This window comes from Dasypus novemcinctus, chromosome 2 (assembly GCF_030445035.2).
Source record: "Dasypus novemcinctus isolate mDasNov1 chromosome 2, mDasNov1.1.hap2, whole genome shotgun sequence".
NCBI lineage: Eukaryota > Metazoa > Chordata > Mammalia > Cingulata > Dasypodidae > Dasypus > Dasypus novemcinctus.
The window spans coordinates 120,726,684-120,739,649 of NC_080674.1; the positions used below are offsets into that span (position 1 = coordinate 120,726,684).

The 12,966-nt window shown below is 35.8% G+C and overlaps 1 protein-coding gene across 3 annotated transcripts in view; it reads right to left on the reverse strand.

Annotated features, from left to right (window-relative positions):
• PGGT1B (protein geranylgeranyltransferase type I subunit beta) overlaps positions 1–12,966 on the reverse strand; it is a 64,290-nt gene that overhangs the window by 35,056 nt on the left and 16,268 nt on the right. Inside the window, exon 3 of one of the 3 annotated variants that reach the window (XM_058277230.1) lies at positions 8,401–8,445. The exons of the other annotated variants lie outside the window; for them this stretch is intronic. Coding sequence (XP_058133213.1) covers positions 8,401–8,445 — 45 coding nt within the window. The remainder of the gene's footprint in view (positions 1–8,400; positions 8,446–12,966) is intronic. 3 annotated transcript variants of the gene reach the window in all.

Below are 12,966 nucleotides of genomic sequence, written 5' to 3' on the forward strand. Positions count from 1 at the left end.
CAAAGAACACTATACTGCTATTAAAAGGAATAATTAGGGTAACTATGTAACAACACGGAGAAATACATATGAGAGAAAAAGAGAAAAAGCAGGATACAAAAATGTATGTACTATACACTTATTAAATGGCTAGAATCCAAAGCACTGTCACCACCAAATATTGGCAAGAAAGTGGAGCAATAGGAACTCTCATTATTTGCTGGAAGGAATGCAAGATGGTACACTTTGGAAGACAGTCTGGTAGTTTCTCACAAAGCTAAACAGGCTCACCACATGATCTAGCAACTGCACACCTAGGTATTTAACCAAATGAATTGAAAATTTATTTCCACACAAAAACTTGCACATGAATATTTATGACATTATTCATAATGGTCCCAAACTGGAAGCAACCAAGATTTCCTTCAATAGGTGAATGGATAAACAAACTGTGGTTCAACTGCATAACAGATTATTATTGAACAGTAAAAAAGAAATGTGCTATCAAGGTACTAAAAAAAATACATTGAGCAAACTTAAATACATATTGTTAAGTAAAAGAGGCCTGTCAAAAAGCTATATGCTATATAATTCCAACTATATGATATTCTGGAAAAAGAAAAATTATAGAAATAGTAAAAAGATCAGTGGTTGCCAGAGGTTTAGAAGGAAGGGGAAGAGGGATAAATATGTGGAACACATTCTCTATGATATTGTAATAGTGGATACATGACATTATACATTTGTCATAACCTATGGAAATGTACAACACAGAAACTGAACCTTAATGCAAATATGAACTTTTCATTAATAATGTGCGAATATTAGTTCATCAATTATAAAAAACTACCATACTAATTCAAGGTGTTACTTAAAGGAAAAACTGCATGTGTGTTTGTGTGTGTGTGGGTTTACCTGGAAATGCTCTACTTAGAGCACAATTTTTCAGTAAACCTAAACTATTTTAAAAGTCTATTAAAATTGTAACCAACTAAAAATGAAAAACAACAAAAACCTATGTGTATTATTATGCACATAATTAAGCAAAAAAGTACTATCAAAAATACCTGAAAGGGAATAAAGATAATATAGATGGTGTGGGATGGTACGGATAAAGGTGAATTCTGTCCTCTATATTAGTTTTCTATCGCTGCAGTAAGAGATTACCACAGAAACTTAACAACACTCATTTATCATCTCACAGTTCTGCAGGTTAGAAGTTCAACATGAAGCCCACAAGGCTAAAATCAAGGTGTCAGCACGGCTGCATTCCTTTCTGAAGGCTCTGGGACTGAATCCATCTCCAAGCTCTTTCAGGTTGTTGGCAGAATCCATTTCGGTGTGGCCCCATTTCTTTGCATGTCAGCGGGGGACTGCTCTTAGCTCCTAGAGGCCTCTCTTGGTATTTTTTGCATGTATGTCTCAGATACAGTAATGGCACTCAAATCCATCTCACATTGATAAACTCCCTGGCTTCCCTTGCTGCAGCATCTCTCTTCTGCCCTTTTCCACTGCATTTCTCTGACTCTTCTGCCCTGCTCTGTTGCTTTTAAGGGCTCATGTGAATACACTGGGCCCACCTGGGTAATCCAGGATAATCTCCATTATTATAAGGTCAGCTAATTAGTAATCTTAATTCCATATGCAAAGTCCCTTCACAGCAGTACTTAGAATAGCGTTTGGTTAAATAACCTGGGAACAGGAATCTCTGGAGACAACTTTAAATTCTGTCTACCACACCCTCCATATTCCAAATCAGATGTCAAATGTAGAAGTAAATTACCCTTTCATTACCAAGTCATGGATACCTTTATCTTTTTATCAACTCTGTTTTAATCCCTCCCTGATTGGGAGGGGAGTATCAAAAGGTATATTTTCTTAGGCCCTACCTATATTTTATCTGGTGCCTAAAATGTTTTCCTATTATAATTTATATTTTCTAAATCACTATTGTCTCTTCTTCCCCCGCCCTGCCTTAGTGTTGCCTTTTAAAGTTATCCTTTTAAGCTACTGACTAGCTGATGGTCCTCCATAAAAATCTGATCTCATTTTCACTTTCAATGGAAGAAAGCATTTCTATCTGTTCATCTCTGTTTTTAGCTTGGTTATATTAACAACTTTTCTGAAAAGTAGTAAAAATAGTGATGATCAAAAATACCACATAAGGTTAGGAGGTTGTGGTTAAGAGCCTGGATACTTGGAATAAAACTCAAGCTCCTATTCTGCTAGCACTGTTTTCTATAGGCAAATAATCTCTGAGCCCGTTCCCTCCGTATTAGTACTAAGAACAATACTATTTATTATGGTCGGTGGTGGTCCAAGCGTAGCCTGTAGTCCTTCCCTGTGTCTTTCCCAAGTCCCGTACTCGGGACTGTGTTAGACTGGCTCCTAGAATGGGAAAATAAATCCAGGCTGACTCCCTTCTCAAGAGTGCCTTGAAGTAAAACACAACCCCCAGCAGGAAGTGGATTGCCCATACATTCCCCTTTTGCCATGAGTTTATGTAAATACTTGCTAGAGATAGTTTGGCTAAAGTATGTCCATCTTATGGCATCCAGATCCTCCCCAATGGTGTATCTGTCCAGGCCAGAATGGAACAGCATCCTTCCACTGAGACACAGAGGTGTGCTTAGAATTCCCTATGTAGTCTGCTGATAAGGACCACTGGCCATGGGTGACAAGGCCCACTAATGAAGCTGACCTTGCACTCTCTTCTCTGTGTGAATAAACATTTTTCCCTCCAGTGCCTGTACAAGCCGTGCTTTTCCTGGTGACCCATGATACCTGCAAACCATGGAGTGAGCTGCAACCCTAGGACTGCTGTTCCCGGTGGGTGGCAGGCATTATTATGCAATTTGGGGAAGCAGACTTGGCCCAGTGGTTAGGGTATCCATCTACCACATGGTAGGTCTGCGGTTCAAACCCTGGGCCTCCTTGACCCGTGTGGAGCTGGCCCACGCACAGTGCTGATGGGCGCAAGGAGTGCCGTGCCACACAGGGGTGTCCCCCGCATAGGGGGGCCCCACGCACAAGGAGTGCGTCCCGTAAAGAGAGCCGCCCAGCGTGAAAGAAAGTGCAGCCTGCCCAGGAATGGTGCCACACACACAGAGAGCTGACACAACAAAAAGAAACACAGATTCCCATGCCGCTGAAAACAACAGAAGTGGACAAAGAAGAACACGCAGCAAATAGACACAGAGGACAGACAATGGGGGTGGGGGTGGGGGGAGAGAAATTAAATAAATAAATCTTTAAAAAAAAATTATGCAATTTGCTACCCTTCATGCAGTGAGACACGGTCTCTGGAGGTGGTAACAGGTGTCTCTCTTTCTGACTGATGGTTAGGTACAGTGAGCAGGGTGTCAAAGGTCTGACATTTATCATGCAGAATTCTTGTAAGGGTTAAAGGACTCTGCACAGTGATCAGGGTTTAATAAACAGCAACCATTTAAAACCAGTTAATTAGATTTTAACGAAAGTGAAACAGTAATAAAGTTACATCTTCTGATGCACTTTATCAATGAAAAATTTCTTTAAAGTAAAATTGCCTTTATTTCCTCCTTTTTAAAAAGAGGAACACATACTGTCATTGTGAAAATAGCACTTACGATCTTAGTCATCAGAGTGGTAGTATAGAGAAAAAGACAATGCAATATTTCTTGCCCTTTTCTGAACTGCCTATGGACTTCATGGTGAATAAAGGAAATAGATTATTTCAGTGTAAACAAAAAAAGAGATCTTGTTATTTTTTATGGAAAGCTAACATTAAATACTGTAAGAAAACAAGAAAAAAAAATTTCATTTAGCTGAGTTATCAGTTATACACCTAAGTCCTAATTTTTAAAAAAATGATGCTCATTAAATGGTACCATTTTCACCACCTTAAAAGATTCATAGGCTTTAGTTTCCTAGCTGCTAAAACAAATACCAGGCAGTGGGTTAGCTTAAATACAGGAATTTATTAGCTCATGGTTGGATAGAAGCTAGGCTTAAGTCCTCCTGGGATCAGTATCTTCTGGCTAGCTGGCAATCTTTGGGGTTCCTTGGCTTTTCCATTACATGGTAACACACATAGCAGTGCTTTCTCCTTTCTCTTTCAAGTTTTGACGACTTCCAGTTTGCTTCTTCCATGGCTTCTCTGTGCCAATTTCCTTTGCTTATAATGGCTACAGCCATACTGGATTGAATTTGAGCACGCCTTAACTAATAACATCTTCCAGTGTCCTATTTTACAAATGGGTTCACACTCACAGGACAAAGGTGGCTGGGACCTGAACATAGCTTTTGTAGGGGGCATGATTCAATACTCAACAGCACTCTTTTTGGTTCTGTCAAGATTTGTCTGCTATTATATTTTCATTTATAATTCTGGTAAGCTATCTATCTCATGGTAATCATTAAAGTATAAATATGCAAATCATTCCAAATTTAGAACTGGAATTTAGAGTAAAAGGTTAAACTTCTTCAGCAGTTACTAAATAGCACCATCTTGTGTTCCTATTCAGTAGTAGCAAAACTTTGTGTGGTCTGGCTGTCCATCAGAATCAACTGTAAAGTTTGAAAAAATACAAATGACTCCTGCCACTTGGGCCTGCATCAAAACTCTGAGGATGGAGACAACCATATTTAAAAAAGAAAAACAATCTTTGTGTAATACACAGTGACAACTGAGAAATAATTTGGTGAATGCATTCTCCATTTTTTGTAGAACCATGACCTCAAACTAGTTTACCTTGTTATATGGAAATAGTTTACACAGTAATATTGCAGAAAAATCCAACTACTTCAGGGCCATGGAAATTGGGTAGATGGGAAGAAAAGGAGAAGCAAAATGGGAATATGTACATGGATGTAATATGTATATGTATGTTGATGTGTAAGTATCTGAGGTAGAGAAGTAATGTGTTTAGTGAAAGACATTAAGCCAGAAAGCTAAAGCTGACTCCTGCCTGATGATTGAGTCATAGTGCAATTTAAAACTATTAAGCACATATTAAACACCAACTGTATGCTCAATAAGCAATATAAAGATTGTCAAAATTATTTTTTCTTTAAAGAAAACAATTATAAAAGTGTAGAATGTCAAATTGCACTGAGAGTTAAACAAGATCTATTTTAGCCAGTGGAGTCATTTTTCGTAAGAAAGTAGTATATTTTCCTTCTTCTATGAGTCACTTGCATTGTGAAAGATAAACCAAAAATGCACTGAAAGTTATATTTGGGTGTTTCTAATAAAGGACAACTCTTAGGCTAAAGCACTATTAATAGTGATCATGCTGCTTAAATAAAACTCAAAATCTGATTTCATCATGGTCTTAACTTTCTAATCTCCATTTTAAAAGTTAGTTATTTTACACTAAGGAAACAGAATTCAAATAAGGAATGTGGCAATTTCTTTCTGTAAAAAGGGACATTTCTATTTTAGGAATTTAAAAATAGTATCTCACAGTCTTAAGAAAAATAAGGACTCCCCTTGGATTATTTTTATACAATCCTTGTTTAAAGATGTCAAGACAGACTTAAGACAAGATAAACCAAAAACCATATAGCTAAAAAATGTTTCTCTATACCTATTTTCTAAATTTCACAAGTTACTTTTAGGTCTTAGACCTAGACCAATTACAGAGAAAGCATGTGGGAGACTTTCTTTCACAGAGATTAGAGATTTAATACTGACTGCTTCCTTCAATAATTAAATTGAAAATTTAGAATTGCAGTTTGGACTGAAAAAAATTTATGTACTGACCTATAAGGCATTTGACTAGGAACACTTGGGGACATATAAACCAACCACTGTAGGACTGTTCCCCCACCCCCATTCTATTCTACAATGTTTTTAAAACCCATGCTCTAGAAGTTTCAAAACTTGTAACATGCCTGATTTAGCCTATGAAACTATACTTACACTTTAAGAATGTTATTAAAACCAAAAACTAGCAATCCAATTGAAGAATCTACTTAAAAAATATCATTAAGCATTCTATCTTTAATATTAACTGCCTTATCTACATTTCCAACATTGCAATTCTAATATTTTATGGGACCTATTAAGGAACAGATATCAGATTTTCTTTTTTTAAAGTCATAAAAAGAGCCTCGGAGTTCTCATGACAAAATCTGTATCTCACAGGAAAACAAACATGATAAACACAGCAGCTACTGCATTGAATCAGCATTATGTAATGGAAATATCAACAGATATTTTAATACCTGTAGCATTAACTAGCTATATTACTGTAGACAAATTTTAATCTCCCTAAACATTAGTACAAGTATCATTATTTGCAAAATGATTTGACTATAATATTCCTGTTACACTCTGTTCTAGCTCTAAAATTCTCTTGATCAGAGAAGGGAAAGCACTATATCCTCCCCATTCTTTGTGTTTCTTAAATACTTCCTCCTAAGGGTCAATGAGAAGGGTCCAATTCCCCAACAGTCTTATTGCACTTATTCCTATGACACCATTAGGGTATTTAAACCCTGGCATTAAGTGGTGGCCAGGGTTAATTTTGATTAAATATTCAAAATGTACTTAAGTGCCATACATGATAGTTTTCATTAGGGACCTATATACTTCAAGAGTAAAAGCAGCATTGGGACTTGAAGTTAGAAGTTGCTGATTTCAGTCTAATTCTATCCCTTAATATCTGTTCGTGTCCTCAGGCAAGTCTCTTAATCACTCTGACTCTCAGTTTCCAACCCTGGGGAGAGCAGATTACTTGAAGAATGAATGTTATGATGTATTTGACAGTGCTGTGAAAATCATAAAAACATTAAATAATATACAGCATTATTTCTGCCATAGAATAAAACATCAATCTCGGTGTATAACCTTAACTTTTAAATTTAGTTTTTAATTGTTCTTTTTGTTTTATTTTGAAGACTGGTTATGTGATAAGGTCTTTTCTAATTTAAATACAGAAATATATATATATAGTAAACATTCAAAGATGAAAAACAAACAACAATTTGTAGCATTTTATCCTACAATCTCTCCACTTCTGCTTCCATCTACCTCCTCATCCACGAAGATTTTTTATGTATCCTTTTGAAACTTTTCATGTGCATTATATTCATACAGACTATTTCAAAATCAAAACAGCTTTGTGTATATAGGCACACAATCTATCATTTAACCATATTTGATGGACAGAGTTCCACATCAATACATATATAGATCTACCTTAATCTTTTTACTACTTAATAGTATTACTACTGGAGTTTTATAAGTTTTCCAAAATAGCTGAAAAAGTCCAGGTGTGTATGAGAATTCCAGTTGTACCACATTCTTGCCAACATCTGTTTTTTCAATATTTTATTTCAGCCATTCTGGTAGGTGTGCAGTGAACACAATTATTATGGCTAATATGAAACTTCAGATAATAGCAAATCTCTTATAAGAAAAGATCAAATAATTAGAAAAGCAGGCTTTATAAAAGTATAAGGGAATTAAAGTGTTATAAAGATGTCATTTTACTAACATAATGGTAGGAGAAATCAAATACATATTAAAATGCAGACCCAAAATAACAAGTTTAATCATGGAGATGGCAAATAGTCCTTAAAAATGAAAAGACAAAGGTAAAGCATGGACAAAACTGACCAATGTTTTAGAAACTGAAGACTATATGGTATGAATTCTGTCACCAAATTGTTTTGGTCCAAAGTTTTCTATACAGACAGTGGCTATTTTATTTCAGGGGAATGAATATCAGTTTTAATTTTTTATGAAAATAATAGAAAATATATTTCAGCAAAAATTTAAGATGCTACAGAAAAAGTACCCTATGTTTATTACTTGAGTCGGATTTCTGTAAGAAAAGGCAGTGTGTAATTTGATTAGGGCATGTATTTTTAGTAACAACAATAACAAAAAATGAGTAACAAAACCCAGAATCCACAATAACACTACCTTATATCTGTCTCATATTTCTAAAAACCCTGGATTTTCACAAACTATTTTTTTTTTAATCCTGGTAGGAGGATTGTGGGAAGTTGATGGATTAGGAAGGTCCAGGATTTAGTCCTCCCCAAACAACTACTGAACTGACAGGAACTGTCTGAATCCACTATTTTGAAACTCTGGAGTCTGGTGGAACACTGCAACATGCAGGGAAGAGTTAGAGGAAAGGGCTGGTAAAATGAATAAACACTGATGACTTTTACCCTCTCTGCAGCAGCTACCATCTCCTGGTAGGGAGGCCACAGTGGGGACTGCAGCCCGGGCTCCTAGTACAGCTCACTGGTGCCAAGATGGACTGTAAGGACCTAGTCTTCCAAAATCCAGAGATATGTGGTATGATCGCTGATCACTGCTGTTAAATAGCTACTTCAGATTACCAAGGAGCCAGCTCTAGGGGAGCTATTGTACCAAACCCTTCAAGCAAAAGCAGCAGAGAAGTCTCAAAGAGACAGTACCTATTTTTGTTGTTGCTGTTGTCTTGTCTTGTTTCTTTCCATTACCTGTTTGGGAGCAAAAACAGCTCAGAAAAGTCAATTTGACAGCTCTAGGCAACAACAACAAAATCCCTAGCAATCTCAGAGGAGTGAGAGAACTAGATTTCCAGAGTTATAACAATGTAATACTTAGAATGTCCAGTTCTCAACAAAAAATTACAAAACACACAAAGAAACAGAAAAGTACGGTCCATTCACAGGTAAAAACAAATTTGCCAGAAACGATCCCAGAGGAAACTCACACATTAAAATTATAGTCAAAGATTTTAAATCAACTGTCTTAAATATACAAAAATTAATTCAAAATGGGCTAACAACCAAAATACAAAAGTTACACTATATAGATGTTTCCTGGAGGACTGTGGGAAGATTGTGACAGACTAATAGGCAGAGCTGAATGCTCTCACAAAAACAACAGAGAAAGAGCCAAAAGCTGTTTAAGGCACCTGCTATAAGGTTCAGCAGACCAGAACAGTGCTACACATCTCCCAGGAGGGTGAGGGACAGAAAGATGAAGAAGCCAAAATGACAAACCTGAGTTACCAAGCCCACACGGCAGCTGGGAAGGGCTCTCCTGCGCCACCCCCAAGATATTAAGCTGGGGTAAAACCCCTGGCTCACTGTAGAGTGGAAAAGATATCTTCCTCCCTGTCAGCTGTTTCAAGGGAAAAGGGAGGGGGAGATCAGGGTGCTTTTCTTCAGTGAATTCAGCCAGCAGAGCCTGTTTTGCATCTCCAATCTGGAGATTCAACACAGAAAACACAGGAAAGTTGAGATTGAAACATCTCTGTGGAAAAGTGCACTGACTAGTGCCATCTGCTGGTGGGTCTGGAAATTGCATGGACAAAAACTTCTCGCTCTCTCTATATCCAACCCCTGGGAGAAAATCTGTGCCCCATTAGTGGATTCCTGGCCTAATTTTGAAACTTAAGCTGGGCAATTTTAAAGACTGAGAATAAGTTGAACCAAATAGCAAAGAAGAGCTGTGGGAAAAAAAGAAGAAATTAGCCATCAGAGTAAATTCACAACATATTCAGATGCCTAGACATCAGCAAATAATTACGAGCCATACTAGGAAACAGGAAGAAATAGCCCAGTCAAAAGAAAAAATCAAATATCCTAAGAAATACAGGAATTAAGACAATTAATCAGTGATAATCACACAACTCTCTTAAATCACTTAAAGGAATCTAAAGAAAATATGACTAAAGAAATAAGGATATTAAGAAGACACTGGGAAATAAGAAAAGATAAAACAAAACAAATAAGAAGAAACTGAAAGAGCATCAAGAACAATTCGAAAGCCTGCAAAGAAAAGTAACAGATCTTATGGGAATGAAAGACACAACGAATGAGATTAGAAATATATTAGAGGCACATAAGAGCAGATCTGAATTGCCTAAAGACAGAATTAGTGATTTTGAAGACAGAACATCTGAACTGAAGAGAGGAGAAAAGAAAGAGAGGAGAAAGGAAAAAAATGGAACAGAGTCTCAGGGAATTGAATGATAATGCAAAACACACATTCACCTAATTGGATCCCAGAAGGAAGATGATGGAAATAGGGCAGAAAGAATTTTTGAGGAAATAATGTCTGAGAACTTCCCAACTCTTGTGAAGGACATATATACCAATATCCAAGAAGGACAGTGCACCCCAAACAGAATAAATCCGAATAGACCTATGCCGAGACACCTCTATACAGAATAACAACTATCAGAGATAAAGCGAGGATTCTGAAAGCAGCAAGAGAAAAGCAAAGCATCACATACAAGGGAAACTCAGTAAGATTAAGTGATGTTCTCTCATCAGAAACCATGGAAAAAAGAAAGTGGTATGATACACAAAGGTACTGAAAGAGAAAAACTGGCAGCCAAGAATTCTGTATCTGGCAAAGCTGTCTGTCAAAAATGAGGGTGAGTTCAAAGTCTTCACAGACAAACAAAAACTGATAAAAAATGTTACAGAAGACCAGATTTGCAAGAGATACTAAAGGGGTGCTGCAGCCTGAAAGGAAAAAACAAGGGTGACAGATCTGGAGAAGAATTTAGAAATGGAGATTATTAGGAAGGGTAAACTAAAGAACAAGAATGATATAACAGAGAGCTGAAGGACAAAATGGATGATGTAATTAATGCCTTTACAGTAATAACTGAATGTTAATGGATTGAATTCCCCAATCAAAAGACACAGATTGACAGAATGGATAAAAAAATATGAGCCATCTATATGTTGTCTACAAGAGACCCACCTCAGATGTACGGACACAACCAGTTAAAAGTGAAAGGTTGGAAAAAGGTATTCCATGCAACAGTAGCCAAGAAAGCGCTGGAGTAGACCAGATAAATGTAAAGTAACTTTATAGTATGTGAACAATAATTACTCAGTGCAACTGGTAAATTGTTCCTGTTACCAATATTCTATAATTTTTTTCATACAAAATAAACACTTGCTTTTAATTGAGAAGGCCTAGAGAAGAGATATATTTTTGGATACTTCATTTTTCTTTAACCCTTTCTTATTCATATTCTTTAATTAAAATAATCTATTGGGATCAATAATGATTTAGCATAGCTACTGTTGAACAAGATTTTTAGCTTTTCTGCCTCATAAAATTACGAGGTGGCAAACTATTATCAGCTGTAATTCATTCCAATAAGATGTGAAGAATTCCCAACTAGGAATTTCATTATCTAGAAAGAATTATGGCCTAAATGGAAATTAAATAACCAATAATTTATTTCATTTTTAACGATTATTATGTTTAATAGTTAAAGCTGTAATATAAAAATTAAAATCACATTATAATTAATTTCTGCAATATTTGAATAACATTTACATTTATAAAGGTGGGTACTATGCTATTTTTTAATAATTGATTATATTAAATCAAACCTTGCCTTGCAGTCTTTACTTTTTTAAGACTTATTTTCTTTATTTCGCCCCCTTCCTTTGTTTGCACTCTCTGTTTGCTCTCTGTGTCTGTTCATTATGTGCTCATCTTCTTTAATAGGAGGCACCAGGAACAGACCCAGGATCTCCCATGAGGGAGGGAGGCACCAAATGACTTGAGCCACCTCTACTCATGCTTGCTGTGTCTCTTATTGTATCTTTTTGTTGTATCAGCTCACTGTCTTGCTTAGCTTCTTTAGGAGACATTGGGAACCAAACCTGAGACCTCCCATGTGGTGAGGAGGTACCTAACTGCTTGAGCCACATTCATTTCCCTGCACTCTCTTTTAAAATTTGTAATTTCTTTCCATCTATTTTTCTATTTATTTTACAATTTTACAATTAAGGACTTTTTAACAGGTAAAAAAAAATAAAGCCATTGATTATGCACTTGAGATAGATCATATGGTATGTGAATATATCTCAGTAAAGCTGCTTAATAAACAAATAGTGCAAGAACAGCCAGAAATAGAGCTACATACAGCAGGAGAAATACAGAGATTGATAGGTGAGGAATTTTCTTGTCTGTTTTTTATTACTGGAATAATGAAAATGTTCTAATAATGATTGAAGTTGATGAATGCACAATTATGTGATTATACTAAATACCACTGATTGTATACTTTGGATGAATTTATGCTTAACATGTATCAATAAAATTGATTTGCTAAAAAAAAAGTTTTCTATATTAGATCATCATTTATCTTAAAGTTGTACAATCATCCTTTCCAACAAATGAAATACTTAAAAAAAATCTAGATCTGTATTATGGATAACACATAATGAAAAATCTAAATAAATCTGCAATTTAAAAATACAAAAAGAAAGTTACACTACAAAGCTCTTACAAGAAAACAGAGGGAAATATCTTCAGGACCTTATAGTAGGCAAAGGATTTTTAGATTTTATACCAAAGGCACAAGAAACAAAAGAAAACAGAAAAATGAAGTTCATTAAAATTAAAAATTTTAGTGCATCAAAAGATACTATCGAGGAGTAGATGTAACTCAGTATTTGAGTATGTGCTTCACACGTATGAGGTCCTGGGTTCAATCCCCAGTACCGCCATTAAAAAAAAAAAAAAAAAGACAACCTGAAGGGAGAAAATATTTGGGAATCATATATCTGAAAAGGGTTTAATATCCAGGATATACAAAGAACTCCTACAATTCAACAACAAAAAGACAAGCAACCCAATCTAAAAAAAAAGGCATTAAAGATTAGAATAGACATTTCTCTAAAGAAGATATTCAAATGGCCAATAAGTATATGAAAAGATGTTCAACATCATTAGCCATTAGAAAAATACAAATTAATATTACGAGATACTGCTTCACACCCACTAGGATGGCTACTACTAAACAAATGGAAAATAAGAAGTGCTGGTGAGGATGTGGAGAAATAGGAACTCTCATATATTGTTAGTGGCAATCTAAAATGGTGCAGGTGTATATCTGAAAAAAATGAAAGCAGGGACTCGAACAGATATTTCTCCACCAATGTTCCCTGCATCATTATTCATAATACAAAAGGTGGAAGCAATCCAACTGTCCTTCAACAGATGAATGGATAAAC